The sequence below is a fragment of the Dendrobium catenatum genome, unplaced genomic scaffold (genome assembly GCF_001605985.2).
Source record: "Dendrobium catenatum unplaced genomic scaffold, ASM160598v2 fragScaff_scaffold_325, whole genome shotgun sequence".
NCBI lineage: Eukaryota > Viridiplantae > Streptophyta > Magnoliopsida > Asparagales > Orchidaceae > Dendrobium > Dendrobium catenatum.
Genome location: NW_021318787.1, coordinates 1,821,675 through 1,847,719, shown reverse-complemented (window position 1 = coordinate 1,847,719; position 26,045 = coordinate 1,821,675). Strand labels below are relative to the sequence as shown.

Genomic DNA, 26,045 nt, shown 5'->3' with positions numbered 1-26,045 from the left:
GTCATCGTGATGTTAAAATTTTAAATTTGAATATTCAATAGATACATCATAATAAGTTGAATATTCAGTGGAAAATTTTGTCAAATCATTAAATATTCATATAAAATTTATCAATGTTAAATAACTAATGAGTCACTCATAACACGTATAATAAATATCATACAGTTTAAAACATAGCTCGAAAAGCATGAAAAGAGTTATGACTTTTAAATGTGAGCAAATATATTGTAATATTTTAAAATTTTATGCTAAATCATATTACTTCTAGATAGATAGTCACAGTTAAAAATCATAAAACATTAATTTTAATGATAAAGTCCATCCAAATTATCATAATAATTTATAAATATATTTAATACAAAAGACAAACATATTATAAATTAATTATTATTAAAATAAGCTATTAGACTCATACTCTTATTTGGATATAAATTTAAATAAAATAATATTTTAGATGATAATTTAATGAATATGAAATTTTTAAATAAAATTAATTTACCTATAAATTTTAAAAAAGAATGATATATAATATTAAAGAAATACACTAATTTTAGTGTAAATTCAATGGTGCGGATTTTTTTTTTTAAACAATTTTGCTAAAATTCATCAGCTTTGCCGTCGGACTCGGCCGCGACCGCCGCCTACCCGTCCACGCTAGCCGCTAACAAAGCACGCGGCTATAAATAGGATTTGCCCTTCTCCGTCACTTTACGAATCACCCATTTGTATTTTTCTACAGCTCACTTTCCTTTCGTGCATGATAGTTGGATCGTCTTCGTCCTGAAGGCAAGCATCTCGTATCTCTCTTAATTGTTGGTAATGTTAGAATAATTTACGGCTCGCGCTTTGTATAAGATTTTTCATCACCTTCGTGAAATTTGATTCGGTCGATCTGCTCGAATTGGTTTGTTCATTCTGCTCTTGACTGCATTTGGATCCAAATCAAGGTCTGTTGGCAGTGGAAACCCTAGGCTGAAACAATTTAATTGATTTTGTTAATCTGCCGATTTTGATTGCTATTTGAGTAACCTTAGCGCCAGTTATTTTTTTTATATAATAATTTTTTTATGTTGGTTCATGAAAATTGTGTGGATTTGATTGTTTAGTGTGTGAAGTGGAGAGAAGAGATAGAGATGGAGATGGGGCTGGTGGAGCGGCTGGAGGCCGCGGTGCGGCGGCTGGAGGTGCTTGCGGTTGGGTCTCAGCCGGTAGTGTCCGATAGAGATCTCGCGAATGACTTGTCGTTGGATCCGGCCATAAAGGCATTTGATGAATTCTTGGATAGTTCTCTCCGGAGAGTAGTGGTAGCTGCCGAGAAGATCGGGGGTCAGACCCTTGAGGTTACGAAGGTACTGGAGCAGGCCTTCTTGGTTGAGAAGGAGCTTCTGATCCAGGCCAAACAGACTCAGGTAGGTTATTTTTTTATATTTATTTAACGACTGAATCTGGTGATGTATATTGTTACAGCAATCCTAAACATTACATGCATGAATTCCTTTATTTTGATTGATATGTTTTATTTTTGTAGTTGTGTTCTTGACATCTCTAGGAAATTTTACATACGAAAACGTGCGGTTCTGTTACATAACTTTGTGTGACTTATTCGCAACTAAAGTTCTATTTTTAAGGGTTGATGCTTTTCAGTACTTTATACTTTGGTTTTGAAAACTCGATATGTATAGATGGAAATGGGGAAGGAATGGCAAGTATCATACTCATGGCAATAGACCTGACTTAACAAATTTTCTCCCATCTCGTTCACCTATTGCAACTTCTATCCGCAGGTTTATGGGCAGATCTTTCTGCTAAACCATCAAGGATTTTCTAACTGTCTTTATTTGTAATTTTTACAATAAAATGTCTCATGGATCTACGGCATTACTATGTTACGAGGATGCTTAATGTAATGAGGGTGCTTAATGTATTCAAAATATTCTATGAGAATGTATTTTTGTACACGCCATAACTCCACATGTGTATATTATTCATTTGAATTTTGCACATCCAATTTGTTTAAGTATAAATGCTTTGATTCTGTAGGGTTCAGGTTGGCCCTGCTCCTTTAAGTAATTGCATCACTATGCCTTCAAACAATCTGAAAGATAATTTTCTCTTTTACTTTGTCCTAAAACTTTTGTCCAATTGATAGAGGACAAAACTAAAGGCTTCTATGTAATGAGGGTGAAGAGGTAATGATTTGTTATTCCAAGGACTAGGGATACGATCTTCAATAAAATTTCAAGCTAAAACTTCAATTAAATTAGATAAAATATATTATGTAGTTAATTACATAGGAGTTTTAAGAAGTTAAAGAGATGGATTTTCTTTTTAAGGACATTTTTTGTGAAGTAGCACAAGCCAAAACCATAAAGACTAATGAGGAAAGATAATTATTAGTATATGAACATCAAAGATCACTATGTTAACAACAACCTAAACTGTGTCAAGGATTCTAATTAGAAGATGCCATCACAGATATCTAGAGATGAAGAAAAGGATTGACAGCTGCAGTGCAATAATATTACGTGGATAACTAGAATACCTTAGCCTAAGGATCACAGGTAACAAAGTGAAGCAAAGCCTTCATTCATTCATATGTACATTACATGACAAGTGACTTGCTATTTATAAGCATAAGGACGGGGAGAACAAGTATCACTAACTAAATGTAAAAAGAGTGCAAGGACTTGCATTCCACTTAATGAAGGAAGAGTTAAAAAATCCATGGAAAAGTCAAAAGTGTTTGTGGAGAAAACAAGGATGTCAAGTAATTGGTGATGAATACCAAGCGACAAAATGTTTGAGGATGGGGAGAGGTGATGAAGTATGGAGAGATGTGTGAAACATGACTTATCACATGATAAACTACTCAAAACATGATAACACATAACACCCCACATTACCCATATACATAAAATGGACTAATAATACATTAAATTAACTCACTAACCACACAATTTATTATATAATTCAATACATAAAATCTCATATATACAAAGCATGGGTCCTAGGTACATGAAATCTAGGCTTTGATATGATGATGATGACTATGACGGCTTTGATTAAGATGCCCCATGTCACCGATTTAAACCTCCCTCAAATGAGATGAGTTGATACATATCCCAATGATTTATTAACTTATTATCATTATTGATGCATTTCTATTTTAAGTTGAAGTGTATGCATGAAAAAGTTTGAGCTTGTTGCCAAGATTGAAAAAAAAAACGAGAGGTCTTAGAGCTTTGGTAAAGATTTTAGCTAATTTTTCTTCTTTTTATACATGAGGAATGATGATCGTCTTTTACAAGAGTGCATCTATGATGAAGTGATGATACACTTATTTGATGAAATATGAATATACTTGTAATGTAAATAATTGTTTGATTATCATAGTTAAGGATCATTGGTTGTGTCATATGCAATTAAATTCTTTTAAAAGAGTTTCGATCTACATCATTTCCCAAGCGGAATGGGCCATGGCCCAACACTTAATCAAGCTACAACTATTTTTTTCGTAGTTATCCAAAGGCATACTCGAAACAAATTTTTAATCTTAAATGGATCAAATATAGTCAGCATTAGAAAATATTTTGATTCTCAACTGAATATATTTCTAATCGATTAAAATTTTCTTGGAGATTTCTTGATAGATGTCAAAATTCTTTTGAAAACATGCTAATATGGATGCTTTTGGTTTTGCATATGCTAACTAGTCACGGTTAAATTCAAAGAATTGGAGAGAGAAAAAGCTTAATTTTATTATACAAAATTATCCCTATTTATAGATTCATACAATATGTCTTAATAAATAAACAAATAATTACAAAATCATACATAATTGCCTTAATATAATCCTTCCTAAATTAGCCAGTCAAATATAAAAGGAGATCGGCATGATTCTGGTGAGCCTCCCACGGATCCCCATGTTGCCCGTGGGACAAGGGCCAAGGAACGACTGAGATTTAATAGCGTGATCTAGGTGAGCCTCCCACGGATCCCCATGTTATTCGTGGGATCAAGGGTCAACGGATGGTTGGAATTTTAACACTCCCAATCAAGCTGGGAAATACAGACCTGTCATTCCCAGCTTGATAATTAGTCCCAGAAAAGTAGAGTTATTAAGTCCCTTGATGCACCATAGAGTCCTCCTTTTGGTCAAAAATTTAGGAGAAATTAGGTTTAGACATTGCAGTGGCGAATGATAGTAATGAAAGCTATATTAAGCAAGACAACAATGAGGGCTGCAATGGTTATAAATAAGACAACAATCTCACGGGAAGGCTGACAATGAAGGCACGACAATAGGAAAAAAATTATTTTAGGGTTGCGACAAGCTTTAAGATGACAACAGAAAAATACATCTTAAATGGTTCATCACTTGGCACACAAATCTACTTGCGTCTGATCGAGCCGGCCTTCAGCTAATGCAAATCAGTCATCTTACTCCACTTGAACACTCTTGTTCGATTGATCCTGTACAAGCGCACTCAAGGCCTCTGATCCCTCTGGTCTGATCGCAGGAAGGAGTGTAGGTCTTGCACTCTTGCTTGTCCTGACCCTAGACCCTCTTGAGAGGACTCTCAACTCTTTCCAAATGCACGCAAGGGGTCCTGCGCTCGACTTCTCTTCCTTCTGCTCGGTTGACTCTAGACGTTGCAAGTGAGAGGTGCCCTCCCACTCGATCTCTCCTCAGTCTTGGACGCACGAAGGAAGTATAATGACCAATATTCGTTAGAATTTTAGTGATGAAGGCGGTAAAGGACTAGTATTTCTCAGAATTCCGGCAATGAAGGCCGGTGGTGGGAACCTGCATTGTTCAGAATTCCAACAATGAAGGCTGGTGGTGAGAACTTGTATTCCTCATAATTCCAGCAATAAAGGCCGGTGGTGGGAATCAGTATTTCTTAGAATTTCAGCAATAAAAGCTTATGGTGGGAACTTATATTTCTCAAAACTTCGGCAATGAAGGCCGAGGTGGGAACTTATATTTTTTAGAATTTTGACAATGAAGGCCGATGGTGGGAACCTGGAGAACCAGCAAGTGTTCGCTCCTTTAGGATAGGATAAAGTGCTTCTAATCTCTCTGTAGCCTCACCCTCAATATCCACGATCTACTTCCTACTTTGGGAAGTAGCATACTTCACCATCTACGCGCTTACCAACTCTTCGGTCCAGTAAACATGCACTGGACCGTAGCAGTGAACTGCCTTACCACCAAGAAAGCCATCTTCTTTCCCATCGTGCACATCGTTTGGGAAACTCCACGTATCAGGACCATTCCATCAGTGAGCTTTGAATCCAGCGAACCGACTTCAGTCCAATTCCGACCGGCAAGGTTCTCAATGACGATTTTGTCAGCAGTTGCGTAGAAGGAGAGAACGTGGACCACGAAGTGACGTTTGCCGCATTTGAGGTTGACTTCTTTTGTTGTCCAAAAGGAGGCTTCAACCTTCTTATACATCTCTTAGATATGAGGGTAGCAGATAGGGAACATGCATAAGCGGTCGGTATTTTGGGCAAGGAGGGGCTCTTCGAGTGGAGGATTTGATGGTGTGTACAATAGCTCTTCAACCTCTTATTCCTTGCTCGGTTTGGCTCCAACACATGCTCGAGGGTCGATCGTCTGCGCTCAAGCACGCACGCACATAGTTCCTATTCGTCCCTCTCTTGATCCTTTTCTTCACTCGGTTCAACCCACAGGTAGGCACGCACGAGAGGCACACAAAAAATCGCAAGGGGGAAGCCCTCTCACTTGCTTGGCTGTCCTGGACGCTCGCAAGCAAGAATAGAATGCAAGACCAGATCTTCCTCTCTCACGGTCTCATTTTTGAAGAAGAACCAATACCTTGCTCTGATACCATGTTAAATTCAGAGAATTGGAGAGGGAAAAGGCTTAATTTTGTTATACAAAACTATCTCTATTTATAGATCTATGCAAGATTTCTTAATAAAGAAACAAATAACTATAGAATCATGCATACTTTCTTTAATATGATACTTCCTAAATCAACCACTCAAATATGGAAGGAGATCAGCGTGATCCAGGTGAGCCTCCCACAGATCCCCATGCTGGTCGTGGGATCAAGGGCCAAGGAACAACTGAGATTTAACAATGTGATCCAGGTGAGCCTCCCACGGATCCCCATGCTCTTCGTGGGATCAAGGGCCAATGGACGGTTGAAATTTTAATAGTCACACTAACAATAAAGGATATATCAATTGGAATGATGGTCATATTGATGAGTTTTTCATCAAGATGTTGATATCGAGAAGGATCTTAATAGCTTTCATCATCCTCAAATGAATATAGAATTTTCAACTGTGAATCAATAAGCTTACACCCAAGAAGGTCAATTTCTTCAAGAAGATCTACAACGTATTTCCTTTGAGGGAGAGAAATGGCTATTTTGTAATATTTAAATTCAATGCTATCTTCGATGCAAGTATCTTTTTTAGACACCACTACACTTCATTGTTGTTTGACATCTCACTTTCAGTAAGGAGGATGTGATCAACATAAATAACCAAAATTACAATACTAGAAAAAGAATGTTGAATAAAGATGGAGGAATCATCCTTACTACTTCGTACTCCAATATCAACACTAAATTAATAATGTTTTTCGAATTAGGCACAACAATGTTGTTTCAATCCATATTAGTTTTTTGACATTTGTCCAGATTATTCTTCCCTAAGTAGATACTTGGCAGATTGCTCTATATAAAATGCTTTGATAAGATTCCCATAAAGTAAGGCATCATTGACATCTATTTGTAACATAGGCCTTCCTTAATTTATCGTAATAGATAGAAGAAGATGACTAGAGTTTAGTCTTGCAATTGTTGAAAAAGGTTTGAATTTGTCAATATCATCGATTCGAGTGTAGTTTTTTGTCACTATAATTGCCTTGTTATGGTCAATAGAGCCATTATAATGGAGCTTAACGGTAAATGCCCATGAACAAAAAATAGTCTTAACATTAGCAGGAGGTGTAACCAAATCTCACTTTTGATGATCAAGATGGGCATTAACATAGGCTGCTTTCAGTTGTGGTCAAGCAGGGCCTTTTGCAATGTCCTGTGAATGGAACAGTAGACAAAGGCAAGAAAAGCTAATGAAAGGAAAATGATAGCTGATCAAAATACATAAAAGATTGTAGTATGTGGTTAGTGCATTGGGATTGGCCTCTGGGGATAGTGATAGGAAGAAGTAGGTTTGTTAGCTTAATGGCAATCATATGCTCAATCATAGTTAGCGAGATGAAAGGAGGTGTTAGAGTATGTGATGCTTGAGGCTTATGAGTATAAACTTATAAGGTAGGGGGCTTTGGCTCTAAAGATGATAAAGATACATCTGGAGGTGTGGTTGTAGGAGATGAGGTAGGAATGAAATTAGGGAGGTTCTCATGAAAAGTAATATTAATAGAGATATTCAAATTTTTAATAAAAGGATCGTAATACTGATAACTTTGTTGAGTATGAGAATAACCTCAAAAGATATATCGAATGCCATGGGAGATGGGCTTTTATGGTTTTGATAGAAGGGAATATACAAAACACATAAAATTGAAGGCTTGTGATGTTAACTGAAAAAAAAATTATTAGGATAAAGTGATGGGGACATCAGAGCGTGGAAAGTCTATCAGAGATGTGGCCGTCGATCTACGACCACGATTGAGTCATTGTATTTCTGAGTTGTATTATGTATTTTGTTATTTATTATGTCATATTGTATTTGCTTTATTAGTTTTCCATTTTTACCCATTAAGGGAGGTCGTATGTAAGCCCAGTGGGCTTTGTCGTCTTTTATTTTTTTGAGTCTTTGTACGAGGCTATATATAGCCCCATTATTCTCTTTTGATGTTAATGAATGATTGAAAGAAAAATTTTCACAAATCTTTTGAGTTCTCTTGAAAGCTTGAGAAATCGGAGAAAGATCCCTAGGAGGGGGAAGATTGCACATCATCCACCAACCTAGACGATCGGGTTCGTTGTTCTATTTTCTATCTCTTCCCTTCCTCCTCCCACCACCACCACCGGCCCTCTCTTCACCCCAATCGACCACGTTTACACCCAAGACTTCCTCCCTCACCAAGCCCTTTCCCCTTACCCGTCGAGCTCCACATACACCCCACCTAACCGCCGGCCTCCATACCCAAACCAAGCGTGCCGCCGGCCCTAGATCCCCTTCTCTCCTTTGGGTTCCATTGCCTATTTTATATTGATATAGTTTGGGTAGATTTTGAATTCAAATTCATCCAATTTGAAATTTAAAATCTTTCATAAATTACTAAATCTATTTTAGAAAAGTTTCCTAAATTGAACTCAATTTGAATTTCACATTAATTGGAATTCTTTAAACACTTTCCTAATCATCAAATCCCAAAATAGCAATCCCAAATCCCCCACATTAATCCTACCTAATCTATGATGCCGCCAGCCCCTTAAGTAAATCCCTAGGGATTTATTTCCTAATCCCTCCACCCTCTCTTTGAAATAATTCCAAATTCCCCACCAACTCTCTTGGCCGAAATCCCCCTTGATTCCGTTGGTTTAATTTCTTTCCAAAAGGGAATATCCCCTATTAGAATTAAATTACCTCTCCCTCCCCTTGCCCGCCACCCCTCTCTCTTCCTTTCTCTTCCTTAATTATTCCCAATCAAGAGGAAAATTAAGAAACGTTTGAATCTTAATTCCCTCCATCTCCTTCCCCAAAATCTGAACCAAATCTCCCACCATTATCCTCATAAGTGGTCGGCCACCTTATTCTTTTTTTCTGCACTCAAGTTCTCTAACTTAACTCCTCCATCTCAAGAGGAGTCCTCAAGGGAAGCGTCAACGATCGTCTACAACACCTCAAAGGTCATGCATGGCTGGTCCGAATCTTGACTATGGTCTCGCCTGCGACGAACAAGGGCTTGTTTGCATCCTACACTCGACCTTTTTCGACGTCAACCGACGCATCGACAACACCGTAGAAGAGTACGTAGAGTGCATCCTGGACACCCTTGTCGAGGCTATTGAAGAACAACTTGGCACTGTTCAGTGGAGAATCACACCTCAACCGTGATAAGGGTTTACCAATCTCTCTTTTCTCGTATTTTCATTGTCTAACCTATCCTTGTGATTTGATAGATTCATGATAATCTTGCTCACCGAATTCTGCTGAGCTTAGTAAACATAGGGATTGAGTGCACTTTATTTGCTCCTAATCTTATTGTTAGATTAGGGATTTTTGTTGAAAGCTATTCCATTTGTATGTTACTGAACCTCTTTGTTATTTTGATAATTCAAGTTCTTATTGTGCAACTTAGTCTAAACGGAGGTGACCGCTCTTACGCATAGTTTAAAATTACGCAATTTGCTCCAAAATAGCCTCAAAGCCTAGGCAATTCTCAGGCGTCATGAGGCGTACGCCTCAGGTGGAGTGAGGAGCGCCTCACTAGCGTTATTGCACAATTTCCTTTGAGGCGTATGCCTCTAATATGGGGGCCCACTTACTTAAAAAATCTTTTAAATTCTTCCTTATACCCACTCACCCGACTGAAGACCCACTTATCCGACAGAAGACGTCAACTGAAGCCGCGCAGGAAGCACGCAGATGCCCGATCTGGCTCTTCCGCACGTTTCCGCCGCCTCTCCCACCGGCGCCGCTTCTCGCTGGTGAGTCCTTTGTTTCCGGCCGCCCCTCTACATCACTTCTTCAAGTGTTCTTATGATTTTTTTTAAGTTTAGGGTTTGATTTTTCAACATATAGGAAAGCTAAGGTCATAGTTCTCAGTACTGCTATGTACATGCTCGATATTGCTAGGTATATGCTCGGTACCGCTAGTTACATGCTCGGTACCTCTAGTTTGGGTCAAGAAAAAGAAAAATATGTTATTACGGCGTGACCCTTCTTGGAAATACAGTGTGCAAGTTGATGTAGGAGGCGGCGAGAAGACATGTGTATTTAAAATGTAATTTTTGTGATAAGGTGGTGAAGGGAGGAGTAACTCGCATGAAGGAACATTTATTCGGCTCGCATAAGAATGTAGCACCTTGTGTGAATGTTCCGGATAAGGTGAAGGAGGAAATTACAGCTTATATGAAAAAGAGTACCACGGCCAAACATTTACAACAGGAGCAATTTGTTGAAATGGTCGAATATGGTGCTTACTTTGGGAGCGAGAGTGGAAATGGCTCTTCCTCCACTATATAATAGAGGTATGGACCAGTATATAACTATTCCAGGAGAGGATAGAGGACAAGCACAGATGATGCCTGCGGCTGGTACCAGAGAGGGTCGACGGCAGGTTTGCATGGATATTGTCAGATTTTTTTTTTGAGAATATCATACCATTTAATGTTGCGACATCGCCGGCCTACTTCAATATGCTGCAGTCTGTAGGGTTGTATGAGAGAGGGTTGAAGGCACCTTCCATGTATGAGTTGCGAACATAAATTTTGAAGGAGCTGCAGAACACAGTGCAGAGCATTGATGAGATTTATTCTACATGTTTGGCACATCTTATTTGACACTGCAGAGCCTGCTGGATGTGAGACCTCTTGAAGCAATGTTTACATCGACACAATGACTTAATTCTGTGTGGGGAAAAAAAACCTGAGGGAAAGAAAATACAGATAATTCTAAATGATAAATTTTGGGCTAGTGTGACTTATGCCATATTGAGCATGAGACCCTTGGTACAAGTTATACGTTTAGTGGATGCCGAGAAGAAACTAGTCATGGGTTTTATTTATAGAGTTTTGGTGTTAGAGTTTTGGGCCTCACTTGTTCTTCCTCAGGGTGTGAGCGAAAATGGAGTACATATAGTCAAGTGCAAATGAAGAGAAGAAATCGACTTTCAATACTCAGAATGAACTCCCTTGTATATATTATTTATAACAAGAGGTTGAGAGATAGGAGGTTGAGGAACAAGGGGTTGAAGGATGATGAAGACCCATTGGTGTCTGATGATGTGGCATCTGATAATGAGTGATTCATAGATGATGAGACATATTTGCTATTATCAGACCTGCAACTAGAGGATCTAAGTGTTGACGTCTTGAGGGGCGAAATAGATCAAGTGGGCACATCCACTAATACCACACCACACACATCCACTATTTCTGCAGCACAACAAGCAACTAAAGGTATTCCACAACTTCATATGTGCTATTACATTATATATATTTGTCAAGTGGGCAATTAACATGATAATAATCATTCTCATTGAACAAGGAAGAGAAAAGTGAGTAACATTGAAGATGATGAAAATATGACATTCATAGATACAATTGGAGAAGAAGATTCCTTTAAAGATCCATTTAGTGATGTGACATGATTTGATTTAATATGTTCTTTCTTATTTATACTTTGGGAGTTTTGATAGACTTATATTTTGTGATTTTGTACTTTGGAACATGATTTTATTGCATCTATTTTCTTATTTTCCACTAATTTCACTAATCATTTAAATGTTTTTATTTTATGATAGAATCTTACTATTATTTACATGCTAAAACCCTTAAATTCTCATTTACGCAATTCTTCATCCATGAGGGTTAAGCCTCACACCACCTCGAGGCTTACGCCTCGCCTCACGGACGAAAAACGCCTCGAGGTTTATTTACACAATTTTAAACTTTGCTCTTACGTTTTATTTGTCGTTTTTATTTGCTAATAGTTCTAATCGTTATTATTTTAATCAATAAGTCGTGCAAGTTCTTATCAAATTACTTTAAGCATTGTAGTCCTACATCATTAAGACTAGAGCATGGACTAGCATCATTTAGAATCATAAATAACATAATTAATTAATTGACGCGTTTGTAAAAATACTAATAACATCCCTAAGATTGGTGAAGAACATGATGATTGGTGTATGCTGCCATTCTCGACAAAAAAAGATAGAAAAGGAGATTGTGTAAATTCAAGGGCTTTATTTGTATAAAGAGGTTTGATTTGAATTGAAGATTAATTTTTTATTTTTTGATAGAATAATTTGGCTACAAATAAGGCCTCAAATTGACATTTTAACAAGTAAAATTTAGTGACATGGTTATGGCCATCAATGAAGGAAATGAAATAGTGAAAATAAAGTTGAGTTGCAATAAACCTTGATCCTCATACATCTTAGTGAGTCGTGTCAAAAGGGGCATGACTACAATAAGTCTAGGGTAAGGGACAGTATATAATGATTTTTACCAAACTAATTGATTTTGCATTCAAATTTTTGAACAGAAGATGATACATAAGTGAAACTCCAAAGGTGATAAGGAGACGACCTAGATGATAATGCATCTGATAAGGGGAAATGCTGAGAAGATAATGGAATTAGTAAAATTGAGATGATAAATACCATTAGTTTCATGTTTTTGTAATCGTCTTCTTCATGCTAAGATCCTAAAAGACACGATGATTAGGATAAAACTTCATCGAGCAGTTGTAATTCTTGGGAATCGTGTATTAAAAAATTGAGATACAATTGCAAAAGAGTAAAAGTTCAAAATAATCATCCGACTATTAGTAAATGTTTAATTTAGTCACAGACTTTCATGATGACTAAATTTAGTCGATTTAGTCCCTGAACTATTTGATCCCAAGGTCAAAAGTAATAGTTAAAATTAATTCTAATAGTTAAATGTGAAGTTATTTTGGGTATTATGGTGTATGTTTGATTATATTATTTTTTATATATTTTTTTTATTTATCATATTAAAATAAATATAAAAAATATAATAGAAGTTAACCAACCAAATAACAAGAGTAAATAATTAATAACCGAGGGTAGTTTTCATTATGATTTTTATATTAGTTTTAATAAGATAAATGATAAAATATATAAAAATAATAATATAATCTCAAATACACCCTAATACCAAAAATGCTATCACATTTAACTGTTGGGGTTAACTTTAATTGTTACTTTTGAATTTGAGATCAAATTGAGATATTTTCTAATACTCGGGGGACTAAATTGGGCATTATAAAGGTCTGAGAGTAAATTGAGTCTTTACGAATAGTCAAGGGACTATTTTGAACTTTTACTCAATTGTAAAACATTGAAAACATTATCTACGGTTGAAATATGTCCTTTTACTATAAGTTTGAGAGAAATCAATGTAAGGGATGTGAGTAATTATCAGTTATTATCATATGAGAGAAAGCAATACAATATAGGACTAAAGACTATGCTTTAAAATTGCTTAATTAGAGGCTTGTATTAATGTAATTTAAAAAAAAAGGGTAATGAGGCATATACCTCATACTTGTCATATGAGGTTTATGCCTTAGTTAGGGTTGAACATGCATCAATGCAATTTTGAAGAGGTGTAAGCATAAATAATTAGGGATTTAATAATTTTAAAATTTAATTCATGAATTTGAGAAGAATTGCTCAATCTCAAACTCACAGCTGTATGCTATAGGATCCTTACGCCCACACATGATCTTGGTACATCGCCGTCATGTCCTCTAATGTATCTGCTCTTGTTATTGGAAATCCATTTTATTATTTTTAGTATGAGAGAGAGGAGAGAAAGCAATTAAATACAATGATGATTATAATAATAACATTCTAAGTGATGGGAGTGGGGGAACTTCTAAATTCCTAAATTATGATTTTAGACTATTTATTTATATTGAACTGAATGTGAGAGTTACTATTTATTTAGCAATATTTATAGCCTTGTATGACTTTTAATAGCCTTACTTGACTTTTTAGTATCTTACTTAAACATTTTACTTTGATGTTAGTGCATTATTTATTATTTCATATTATTTATTTATTTAATGATTTAATACATAGGCTTATGCCTCAAAATATCTTGAAGTTTAGACATTGTTTCATAAAAAGAAAATACCTCAATATCTGATTGTGTGATTTCAAACCTTGCTCAAGATAGAATTGTAGATAATGTTGCAATAGATCCAAAGGAAGAGATCACATAAGATGTTGAGATAGATCGTTGAGTTTGTTGGAACGATCGATCATAATCTTCCTGAGAAAGAGTAACCGATCAAGAATTCATGGCACCGGTTAGAGTGGATCTACATGTAGCCATGTACTAGCAATGAAGGGATAATCAAATTTCTCCCAACATCGCATAGGCGTATGATTGGTATGATTGCAATGAGGACATGTTGGAAAGGCTTTACAACCACGACTCATTTGCCAAAACCTCGACTCATTTGCCACTGGTATGGCCACTGCGACAATGATTCTTGTCAGCATCTCGAGAGCAACTGACATAGGCTGTTGGTTTAGGAGTAGGAGGCTAGATAGAATATAGTTTTATGACCCAAAGAACCTAAGGGAGAGAGTAGTTGTAATATTAGGAACAACAAAGTCAACCATCAATTAAGATTGGACTCCTTTCTGTGAGGAATGAAGTTTGAAGAGAAATTTAGTGCAAGGAATTCTTTATTCTGCTTTTGATAAAGGATTGAATCAATGGTAAAGGGATGAGACTGAAGCGTTTATCCCATTTTCTTACATGCTGCTATAACATTTTTGGATTTGCTTACCATTTTGCTAAAAACAAAAAATCTCAAAAGAAATAGTGCATACAAAGAAATATTACTTTCTTGAAAATGTAGAATGTAGAAAGCCCCACATCTTTTTTGTGAAGTTTTGAAACATAACTGTTGTAGTGATGGAAGGCTCATGATTATCAAGCAACCAAGTGAGAATGACATTGTCAGAAGTTTTCCATTTTGACTTTTTTATGTTGCAAGTGCTTTTTGGAGGAGTGACATTAAGGTGAGGAGTTTGTCATGGGAATTGACCAAGAAGTGAAAACCCTCTAATTTAGGACACAATTGGTAGCATTGAAGTTGATTATGGTATTGACCGTGAGGAGAGTTTGGAATCATGGAAAGAAGAATGAAACATCAAGACACATTGAAGAAGAGAGGTAACTGCAAATCATAAATTTTGTGGGAGTCATGAAGTCTTTAAGAGTTCGATCCAACGATAATGAATGTAACGTCATTAAGTGTAGAATGAGCTAGAGTAGAAGGTGAAAATAATGAGCTTGTGAGTCTGTTCATAACATTTGGAGTTGCTCGATTGTAGCTAAAGACAATCAAACATTATTAGCAGTGCAACAAGCAAGTGAGGTTGGATGTGCAAGCTATTGATGTAAAGTGAATTGTGACAAGCTGGCGGTTAGAAGGTAGTGTAGCAAAAATAGACTAGTGAAGCAAGGTGACATGCTAGAGATTTGTAGAAGTGCGAGTGCAAACAACGCATGCTCAAGCATAGCGATGAGCATGATTAGCACGTGCACGCAACCATGCCAGTAGAGGGAGCAAAAATGTTGAGGAAGGAAGGGTGGCTAGAGCGTAGAAGGGGTATGGGAGGGCGAGAGAGCAGAGATTGATTTTGATATCTTATTAGAAGGGAGAAGATTTGTGCAAGTTGTTGATGGAAAGTTGGTGCCTATATAGGGGTATACAAGATGAGTACAGAAGAGAAACAAATAATGAAATGAATATAGCAATTAAGAGAATACAAATCATGATAAAAGTGTATCTTCTAATTTTCCAAAATTTGGTGAACACCTGGTTCTAATATCATGTTAAAAGGGAGAAAATTTTTGTATGCTACTGTTTAAAAGTTGGTGCCTTATAGAGACGCGCAAGGTGAGTACAAAAGGAAAATAAATAATGTGTTGAATATCTTCAATTTAGAGGATATAAAACATGATAAAAATTTATCTCCTAATTATTTCTTTTCATGGATAGCACCTTCCAATCTTGTTATTTTCCTACAATAACACCCAACTTGTAATGTAATAAGATACAAGCATAGTCTATGGTTTTGGTTGGTCTTACAATATTATTTCACGTATTAGCATGCTTTCATAAACTTCATATATTTCTTATTGGAATTATGACACTTTATTCTGAACCAATTCCCTACCATTTATTTCAATTGTAGCCTTTTATTTATTCGTTATGCCACCAAATTTGAAACTTTGTTTGTCTTTTTTAAAATTACCGTGGATTCTAATACACATTTACATGTGGAGCTTACCATAAGATCTCAATTTTCTTTTACTTTTATAATGTAGTCTCTTTTTCTTCTTCTTTTTTTCTTTTATGCACTATCCATATTCTCACTCTTTTTGTTTTCTTCAATGTTGTAATGCCATTTCTTTTCTTCTCCTTTTCTTTTGTTTTTTTGAGTTATATGAATTTCATTGTTTAATGCAATTTCAACAGAAACCTAACTTGAAGGCGCTGGCTGAGTTTTTGAAACCACTAAATGAATTGATTGTAAAAGCAAATGCCATGACCGAAGGCAGGCGATCTGATTTTTTCAACCATTTAAAGACCACGGCTGACAGTCTATCTGCTTTGGGATGGATTGCTTATTTAGGGAAGGATAGCGGTGAGTGAATCTTTGTGTGTCTCCTTTATTTATAGGGTTTTCATTAATGGAAGACATTGTAATCTATAAAATTAGAAATTTTTTTGATCCTTTCTCTAACTGAAAACTCTTTCTTTAAGGCATGAGTCTTCCCACTGCCCATGTGGAAGAAAGTTGGCAGATGGCTGAATTCTATAACAACAAGGTATGATCTCGATAAAAAAAAAAAAGAAAAAAAAACAAAGAAGATAAAAGATAAGCAAACTTTGATGAATTAATATCGACTTAAAAGGAAAGTTTTTTGTTTTGTGGGGTCTAAATTATTAATGATAATGGGTAACTCCATTTAACTCTTAGGAGAATGGTTCCTTATTTTTCTTATTTTGTTTTTTTGCAGTTTTTTCTTTTTTCCTGCTCTCTTCATATGCCTAACTAGTTTCATAATGATGGCAAGCATTAAAATGTCTTTTTCTGATGAACTTTATAGATATAACTTTCTCTCTTCCATAGAGCTCCGTTATTTAGCACGCTTTCATTGATTTCAAGGATATTAAAAAATGTAATCAAGAGCTTTAAATTTTCACGATCTTCCACAATGAAGTCTCTACAAATTGTTGTTAGTTCTTTTTCTTGTCCATCGGCGATTCTTATTTTTTAATTTTGATATTATTGTTGTTTGGATTCAACTCGAAATAGTTGAGGTTAAATTGGATGGATACCGATTGGTTTTTTTTCATCTTTTAGGTCCTTGTAGCATACAGAAATAAGGACTCAGATCATGTCGAATGGGCAAAATCTTTGAAGGAACTCTATTTGCCTGGCTTGCGGGATTATGTTAAAAGTTTTTATCCTTTGGGTCTTGTTTGGGGATGTGCTGCAACTGCTTCTACTTCAGCGCCAAGCTCTACTTTGTCTGTGGCTAAGGCTTCACCAGGCAAGGCCCCGGCAGCACCACCTCCTCCATCTACTCCTCTTTTCAGCTCCGAGACTGCAGCCCCACGCCCTAAACTAGGGATGTCTGCTGTGTTTGAAGAAATCAGCTCGAGTAAATCTGTCACATCAGGTATTCATAACGGCCTTTCAAAATCATAGTTTAACCTCTTAAAAGACAAATGAAAATGGTCCGCTCGAGTTTATGATTGTATTTGGACTTCTGCTTCATAGGTCTGCGGAAGGTTACAGATGGCATGAAGACAAAAAACCAAGCAGACAGAACTTTTGTAGTAAGCTCTACTGAGAAAGAAACACGTACCAGTTCCCCATCAGTTTCTAAAGCAGGCCCTCCGAAGTTTGAGCTGCAAATGGGCCGCCGGTATGAATGTTTTAGCTTTCGCTGCTTTTATTTTTTAAAATGAAAAGTAAAATATGAGATTGTCAGTTGCTTTATTCTTTTCAGTTGATTTAATTTCATGTTGAGTTTGCTTGGAAAACACATATTTTACTGCTAGTAATACAGAGGTATTTTGTGTTAGGTGGGCTGTTGAAAATCAGATTGGAAAGAAAAACTTGGTTATTGATGAATGTGATGCAAAACAATCTGTCTATGTATATGGGTGCCGGGATTCTGTGTTGCAAGTCAAAGGTATTAAAAGCATTCTTTGTTGAAGAAATTTATTAGCATGTCAAATGAATGCTCTTTTGTATGCTTTTGCAAATATTTGAACTTATTGGTGTTGCATTTCTGTAACGTGCAGGGAAAGTAAATAACATAACTATAGACAAATGTAATAAAATGGGAGTCTTGTTTAAGGTGACTACAGACGGGTGGTGTCCTATATTATTTCTGTTTTTGTTCACTTACAATATTAACAATTCTTTGTCACACATGACTTAGGATGTGGTAGCTGCTTGTGAAATCGTGAACTGCAATGGAATTGAGGTGCAGTGCGAGGTATCCAATTATTGCTTCTCTTGGTTTTGAAAGTTTGGCAAATTTATGAAGCTTGAAACATAACAATTCAATCATTTGCAAACATAAAGAGAAAATGGATATAACTAGTCCCTTTTTTTTCTTGTTATAATTTTTTCAACCTTGATTTGTTTTTACAATTGTCCAATTCTAGATAAGCATTATCTATATCATCATAATCATTAGCCTAAACTTAACTATTTATCCTTCTATTTATGTTGTCAGCATAGTGCAACGCACCTCTGAAGTGTTTTTAAAGTCCTGGCCATTATGTTTATTGATTCAAGCTCTTTCATTTTGCTTGATATTGTGGTTTTGACTGCATTCCCATGTTGAACATGACCGTTTTGGAGATTCCCCTTCATGATGTTCATCTTTTTAAATGCTTATTTCTTTTGTGTGGTGGTGTTAGTGTGATGGTGGGTATTGGGTTTTAGGTTAAGTTTATTGGATTGTTGTTTGACGCAATAGTAGGTATAACTTTCCTAGGACCCTAATGTAGGATGGTTAAGTGTCTATGGTTTCTTAGGCAACTTATGATTTTATGTAAAATGTTAAAAGATCAAAATATAACTTAATAATCTCTTTTAATGTACTGACATCAAAAATGGTTTACCCTTTCCAGAATATAAATTAATAATCGCCCAAATTTGAATTTCTATTAAGGAAAAATGTATAAACATAAAATTTCAGCAACAATGAAGTGCACATTTCAAAAAAAGAAAAGAAAAAGATAAAAGGACACATGAAAAACCAATGACTAAACATTTTTAAAGACAAGAACATGAATAGAATCATCCCAAAAAGAACCATGAAACTACATGAAAGTATAAGGATGCCCCTCACAAAAGAATCATCCACACATAAAACACTCGAACATTACACATCGAATATGCACGAGTGAGAAAAATTGTAATTGTATTTTAATATTCAATGGTCACTCAATTTTACCTACAAGAAAGAGAAAATTTCTATTTTTTTACCATAAGATCTCCTTTATTACTCTGCTTAAAGTCCTTTTTCACGGTGAAAGAGATTGTTTTTACCATGTTAAAGATAACCTTATAACTTTCTTGTGCTAGATGATTATGGTATTCTTAATCGTATCTTTGAATCTGTAGTCCTTATCATATGCGTTAATGTAACTTTTTGTACAGGGCTCAGCACCAACTATATCCATAGACAACACAGGAGGCTGCCAACTGTACCTGAGTAAAGAGTCACTAGAAAGTTCGATAACTACTGCCAAATCAAGCGAAATTAATGTGATGGTTCCTGGAGCAGGGCCTGAGATTGATTGGGTATGTTCTTTTGTACTTGTTTTGTTTCGGAGCCTGCATATCATCTTAAATTTGCTTGAATTTCAAATTTAATTACTTTCCAAGTTGTTCAAGGAATGTGCAAATATTGAACTGATATTGCTCCCTACCGCTAGAAAGCTGTGTTTTCAAAATTGCTAGAAGCCCTCAAAGCAATTTGACTGCCCAATGTTCATGGCTCTATGTTCTCGCTCAAGTGACATTGGAGTCTAAAAGAGAAATTGTTACATTGCTATTAAATTTATTTATTTATGATGAATAATTTTCATGATTATAAGACAATAATCAATACAATAAATTATGCTGGGTAAACTTATGAATTTTCAAATTTCAATGCCTTCCAAATTCTGAAATTTGCTAAATAGATTAATTTGATAAAGTATAATTAAACTACATTAGTTTTTGTTGCATAAATATTTATCTACTCCTAAATCATTGTTTTTGCTCTCTTCGATAGTATTGGATTTGTAGCTCTACATATCTTATTATGTTTCTTAGACTTTCACTGATGTACCGTATATCTTGTATTTTTTTTTTGATATATTTAATCTAAAGTTTATCTTCTTTTTAAATTGGATATTAAGCCTTTTATCACTTATCTAAATTGGAATTTAAATTTACTTTGGATTTAACGTGTAACTCTTTTTTTATAAAATAGGAAACCAGAACTCAGATCAAAAAGTCCTCACAAAATGAGGGCGAAATCTCTGGGTAGTGTCTTATCTAAAACCCAATCTGCCTTCTGAAAATTCCCTCGGGAACACACACCCAAAATGGAATTTTTTCGGAGCCCACATGATTGAAATGTGAAGCAACCTTCTTTTCTGTCTTCCTCACGGTTTATTACTCTTACCATAATTCCAATTTTAGACACTAGTTAGGTGTAATTAATGGATCATCCAAAGAATGAGATTTTGATTAACTTGCACAACTTATTGGAAGAGTTTTATGCAAAGGTAAGCTAAATAATCAATAAAATAAAGAGGTTTTTACATACATAACACCTAAAACTATTCTAATTACATACCTAACACCTAAACCTTACTATTTACTTATCTACCACCCAAATACAATTTCCTTCATCTAAATTACCACTTTGTTACTACCGTCAAAACCCTACTAGCCCGACCCTGCCTTTCGCATGTGAAACCTCTCTTCTTCTTCGCTCGAGCAAACACTCTCCTTCTCCATCCCGTGCGAACAACTAAACTGGCCCTTTAATTGTGGAAGGTGAAGATATTGATAAAGCGATTTAATATGAAGATCAATTTGCAATGTATAATTTATACCTCATACAAAGCTAGTAGTCCTGAAAGAAAATTCTAATAGATGTCCCATAAACGTATGAGAAGATGATTATACTTATTTTAGGTGGTTTGAAGAATTAAAAGGTTTGCTGTCTGCTACGAATCGCGTAATATATACAAATGCACCTGAAACCAATTCAAGTCATGTTGTATTAGTTACATCCGAGTTTCTTCAAATTAAAATTTTGTTGGTGATCATGTTAATCCTAATTTTACTTGTTGGTAAATTCTCTGCCAAAGAGTATTAACTGTAAATGTTGATTCTACTTTAAATGAATGTAATTTTGATGTATTAGTATTTAGATCTAGAGCATTCATGAGATTACGGTGCAGGTTGGGTAAGCATTTGGTGGATTTAGCTAAAGAAGCATGATAAAATGGAAATATATCGTTACCTTTGCAGTGAGCTCCAGTCAGGAATTTTGATATGATAGCAACAATGTTGTCATTTGAGGTGGAGAAGCTCAAATGAGTATTTTCAAAGCACTTCACGTGACAACAATGAACAAATGGAGAAGATGAATAGCAAACCTACTCGAGCGAAGATGCAAGGGGTCGGGCTAGTAGGGTTTTAACGGTAGTAACAGAGTGGTAATTTAGATGAAAGTATTAGAATGCGTTAACTGAAGTTAGAGTAAAGGATGGAATGTTGTATTGCATTAAACTGCTCTCATGCCTTAATGGTTATAGTAACTAGTGTATATAAAGAAGAAGAATGAAGCAGATAATTCTGTTGTACAGAAAGAGAGAAGAGCAGGTAATAATTCATTTTAGTGGAATAGTGAGATGCAACCTTGTACAAGTAGGTGGAGTTCTCAGTGATATCAAAGATTAGGCTGTTTGCTTATCGTAACAGGTTGAGTGGCTTATAACTGCCCCTCAAACTAAGTATCCAAGGTTTGGAGAGTTAGTTTGGAGCGAATTTGTGTGAACCGAGCTAGAGCGAGAGCTTTAGTGAGGATGTTTGCCGGTTGAGCCTGGGAGTTAATATGATGAATTGCCACTTCTTTGGAGTGGATACGATCACGGATGAAATGATAGTCGATTTCAATATTTTTTGTCCTTGCATGAAAAACTGGATTGTTTGCCAATGAGATTGCTGAAATTTTGTCACAGTGGATGACTGTTGGTGTTGTTGGTGATGTGTTGAAGTCTGTGAGCAGACGATACAGCCAAACAATGTTGGACGCTATTGAAGCAAGAGCTTTGTATTCGGCCTCTGTGGAGGATTTAGCTAATGTAGGTTGCTTCTTGACTCGCCAGGAGAGGAGTGTGTTACCTACATAAGAACAAAAGCCGACGGTGGATTTGCGGTCATTCGAATCGGAGGCCCAGTCCGAGTAAGAGTACGAGTGGAGAATTGGTTCAGATTTTGTGATAGGAAGGCCGAAGTCGATAGCGCCTTTAATGCATCGAAGTAGGCGTTTAAGTTTCTGGTAGTGGCAGTTGAGGGGGTTGTGCATGGACTAACATAGTAGATTTATGGTATAGGCTATGTCGAGTCGTGTTATTGTTAGGTACTGAAGAGAGCCGATGATTTTGCGATATTTGGATGGTTCGCTGAATGGTGGTTTGCAATCGGTTGTCTTTGAGTTTGACAGAGATTGAGGTAGGAGCAGGTTTGTAGTTTGTCATGCCCGAAGATTGGTGAATATCATTGGCATATTGAGCTTGACAGAGAAAGTAGAAGGTGGGTGTTTGTGAATGTGAATTCCAAGAAATGTAGATGGTTGGCCTAGATCACGTATGTTGAATTGTTGTTGAATTGTTAGGATGAGTTTGGAAACGTGAGAGGAATTGTTGCCGGAGATTCAGATATCATCAACATACAGGAGGAGATAGGTTGTGGTGGTTGGGGTGGATTGTACGAGGAGTGAGGGATCGTCATTGTTGAAATGAAAGCCTTGAGTAAGAAGAAATGTAGAGAAAGTGCTGTACCATTGCCAAGGACCTTGACGGAGGCCATAGATTGCTTTGTGAAGTTGCAAACATGGTTTGGGTTGGTATGATCAATGAAACCTGGTGGTTGATTCATGTAAATGGTTTCATGAAGGAGCCCATGGAGGAATGCATTTGAAACGTCTAGTTGTCGGACAACCCCGTTGTTGTTGAGAGCTATGTGAAGGAGAAGATGGAGAGTGGGCTTCTTGGCGACAGGGCTGAAGGTTTCAGTGAAGTTTATGTCGTGTTCTTCTTTGAAGCCTTGAGTTACCAATTGAGCCTTATAGCGATCAATGTTGCCATCAGCTTTGAGTTTTGTACGGTAAGTCCAACGATAACTAATGACTAGTTGGTTTTTAGGTGGAGTAAGTGACCATGTGCCTTGTTTATGCAGAGCATGAAATTCTTCAGACATAGTGGCTTGCCAGTGGGAATGTTTGATATCTTGAGTATAGTGGGTGTTGGACTGATGGAGTGTTGGTCTGAAAGGGTGAAAATTTTCTTTGGTTTGAGGTGGCCGGTTTGAAGGCATGACGAATGGAGGTAGGAGGTGGTGTTAGTGAAGGAGATGGGGAGTGGGTTTGTGAAAGACATTGTGGTGGTGTGTCTGGAGAAGGATGGGGCAGATTGGGTGAAGTTGGGATGGGTGCAGATGAGGTTGGTGGATTTGTGGATACAAAGGAGGTTGGTGTGAGGGAGTGGGATTAAAAGGAGTGGGTTTGTGTTTTGGTTGAATTGATTTGTTGGTGAAGAAATTTGGAGAGGTAAGTGTTGAAATTGGCTTTCGTGAAAGACGACGTATCTGAATAGGATGAGTTTACCGTTTATTGGGTTGTAGCAGCGATGATTGTGAGGAGAGTTTGAGTAGCCAAGGAAGATGCAGGCCGTGGAATGTGGGGAAAGTTTGTTTGGTGCTAGTGGTTTTAGCCACAGAAAGTAGATGCAGCCAAACACTTTGAGAGTTGTGTAGTTGGGTGGTTGATTGGTGAGGATTTCATAAGGGGATTTGAGTGAGGTGTTTTTGGAAGGTAGTCTATTAATGAGAAAGGTAGAGGTTAGAATAGTATCAGCCCAGAATTTCGGTGGTAAATTAGCTTCATGGAGGAGAGTGCGGGTAGTATCCAGTAGGGGGCGATGCTTGCGTTCAACGACACCATTTTGTTCTAGTATATAGGGGCAGGTTGGTTGATGTTGAATACCTTTTTGAGCTAGAAGAGTTTGAAATTGATGAGAGAGATTAATTTTGGTGTTATGAATGTTTTCGACCATTGTGCGAAGGTATCGGACTTTGTGTGGGATGAGGAGCCATTGTGTGGGGTGAGGAGGCAGAATAGCCGGTGGGCTTTCAAAGCTCTGTTTCCATTTTAGAAGGCATTAATTGAAGTTAGAGTAAAGGATGGAATGCTGTATTGCATTAATCTGCTTTCATGCCTTAATGGTTATATTAACTAGTGCATATAAAGAAGAAGAAGGAAGCAGACAGTTCTGTTGCACAGAAAGAGAATGGTGGGATGCAGCAGCCCTGCACAAGTAGGTGGAGTTCTCAGTAATAACAGAGATTATGCTGCTTGCATATCGTAATAGGTTGAGTGTCTTATCAGAAAGGAATGATATTTGGGTGGTAGATAAGTAAATAGTAAGTTTTAAATGTTAGGTACGTAACTAGAATAATTTTAGATGTTATGCATATAAAAAACCCTAAAATAAATCGAGTTGAAGTCCCAATAGGGAAGTAATTTAATTATCTTCCCCTCTTTAAGTCCATCAAATATACAACGACGAGAGAAGCATATGTAGTTGAATTGGACCCCATCAAAAAAATTATAGCATATGAATACTTTTCTAGGATATATTGGATGTAGAAGAAGGTTAAAATTTTTTTACATGAGTCTATCTGATTTAAGCTGAACTCGTATGTGAACTCATGTTCAAATATGTTCATGAACTTGGCATTATACTAGAGAAACAATTACAACCTAAATTTGAATTTGAAATTGAGTTAGTCTGAATGTAAACCTTCCTTAGAAACTGTTCTGGCAGTTCAAATCAAACCTAAAATGTAACTAAAATCCCGAAATTAATATTGAACGGGAACCTAAACTTCTCATAAAATCTTATAAATATGAAGCTAGGCTTTTAAAAACATTGAGTTAATTCCTAAGTGTGGTGTTCACTATATGAACAAAGTGATAAGTACATTCTGAATGTGCAAATAAACAACTCATAACTACTACAGATGATAAATCAATTGGTAAAGTTAATTTAACTGTTGATGAAAATTTTAATGAAGTTCTTGGTTTCTTGACATAACAAAATTAGCAGAAAGAGACCTATGAGAAAGCTAAATTGCATCAATATTTTAATTACTTTGTTAGTAATGATTATGATAAAAGAAATATAAAATTTCAATTAAACAAAGATGATAAATTAATCGAGTACAGTTGATTTAATTAATGATGAAAATTTTGAATAGAGAAATCAATTTAACTAATGATGGAAAATTTGAGGAAGTTATTTATACCAATCAAATTGAACTTGAATTTGTTTTTAGTTTTCGGTTTCATGACATACAAAATTCATAAAGAGAGTCTTATGAGAAAGTCAAATTACATCAATATTTTAAAAATTTTCTAATAACAAACTATCATAAAAGAAATATAATATTTAAAACTCCACCAGGACGGATGAATCTAAGAGCGTATAATGCATCGCTAATAACATTTAATCATTTGGGTTATGTTTTGCTAAATTATTCATCTATGTAAATGTCTCATATTTATGTGGTTTATTTATATAAGACTAGGCTTTGTTTGGGACTGTTTTCTTATTACTTCTTAAAGCATCTTTCTAATTCTGGAGGTTGAGCACGCTTCTTGTGCTTGCTATTATTTCCTGCAGGTTGAGCACGCTTTACCCCAGCAATATATTCATGCTTTCAAGGATGGACAATTTGTGACATCTCCAGTCTCTCACTCTGGAGGGTAAATTTTTTTGTTTTTTTCTCGTGTGAATTGACATTTGCTTTTGATCTTCGTTCACTCCTGCTTTTATAGGAGAAATGAGGGGGGAGTTTGTGTTCTATTTCTTGATTTCTTATCGTCATTTTGGTTTGCATATCTGCTGTCAAGTTTGTGTTGTGCGTGCTTTGAGTTATTCTTGATATTTGTTCTCCATTATTCTATTTTATTTTGTTTGTCAGAGTGTTGTAA

The 26,045-nt window shown here is 36.1% G+C and overlaps 1 protein-coding gene across 2 annotated transcripts; it reads left to right on the top strand.

Moving 5' to 3' along the window:
• The first annotated feature begins 633 nt into the window (after positions 1-633).
• Positions 634-26,045, top strand: LOC110095221 (cyclase-associated protein 1). 2 transcript variants are annotated; one of them, XM_020820663.2, is made up of 11 exons: positions 634-786; positions 1,107-1,409; positions 16,213-16,381; positions 16,501-16,565; positions 17,105-17,423; positions 17,525-17,672; positions 17,833-17,942; positions 18,055-18,110; positions 18,195-18,251; positions 19,427-19,570; positions 25,735-26,045. In XM_020820663.2, the coding sequence occupies exons 2-11, from the start codon at positions 1,134-1,136 to the stop codon at positions 25,819-25,821; spliced, it is 1,431 nt and encodes a 476-aa protein (XP_020676322.1). In that variant the 5' UTR covers positions 634-786; positions 1,107-1,133; the 3' UTR covers positions 25,822-26,045. The 2 variants fall into 2 exon arrangements, with proteins under 2 accessions (XP_020676322.1, XP_020676323.1); XM_020820664.2 differs by lacking the exon at positions 634-786 and adding an exon at positions 805-947.

Excerpts from the sequence above, each read along its gene's own strand:
- LOC110095221 (XM_020820663.2), top strand. The coding sequence starts at position 1,134 with ATGGAGATGGGGCTGGTGGAGCGGCTGGAGGCCGCGGTGCGGCGGCTG. Across the intron at positions 16,566-17,104 it reads CTGAATTCTATAACAACAAG|GTCCTTGTAGCATACAGAAA; the intron begins GTATGATCTCGA and ends TTCATCTTTTAG. Across the intron at positions 17,673-17,832 it reads GAGCTGCAAATGGGCCGCCG|GTGGGCTGTTGAAAATCAGA; the intron begins GTATGAATGTTT and ends ATTTTGTGTTAG.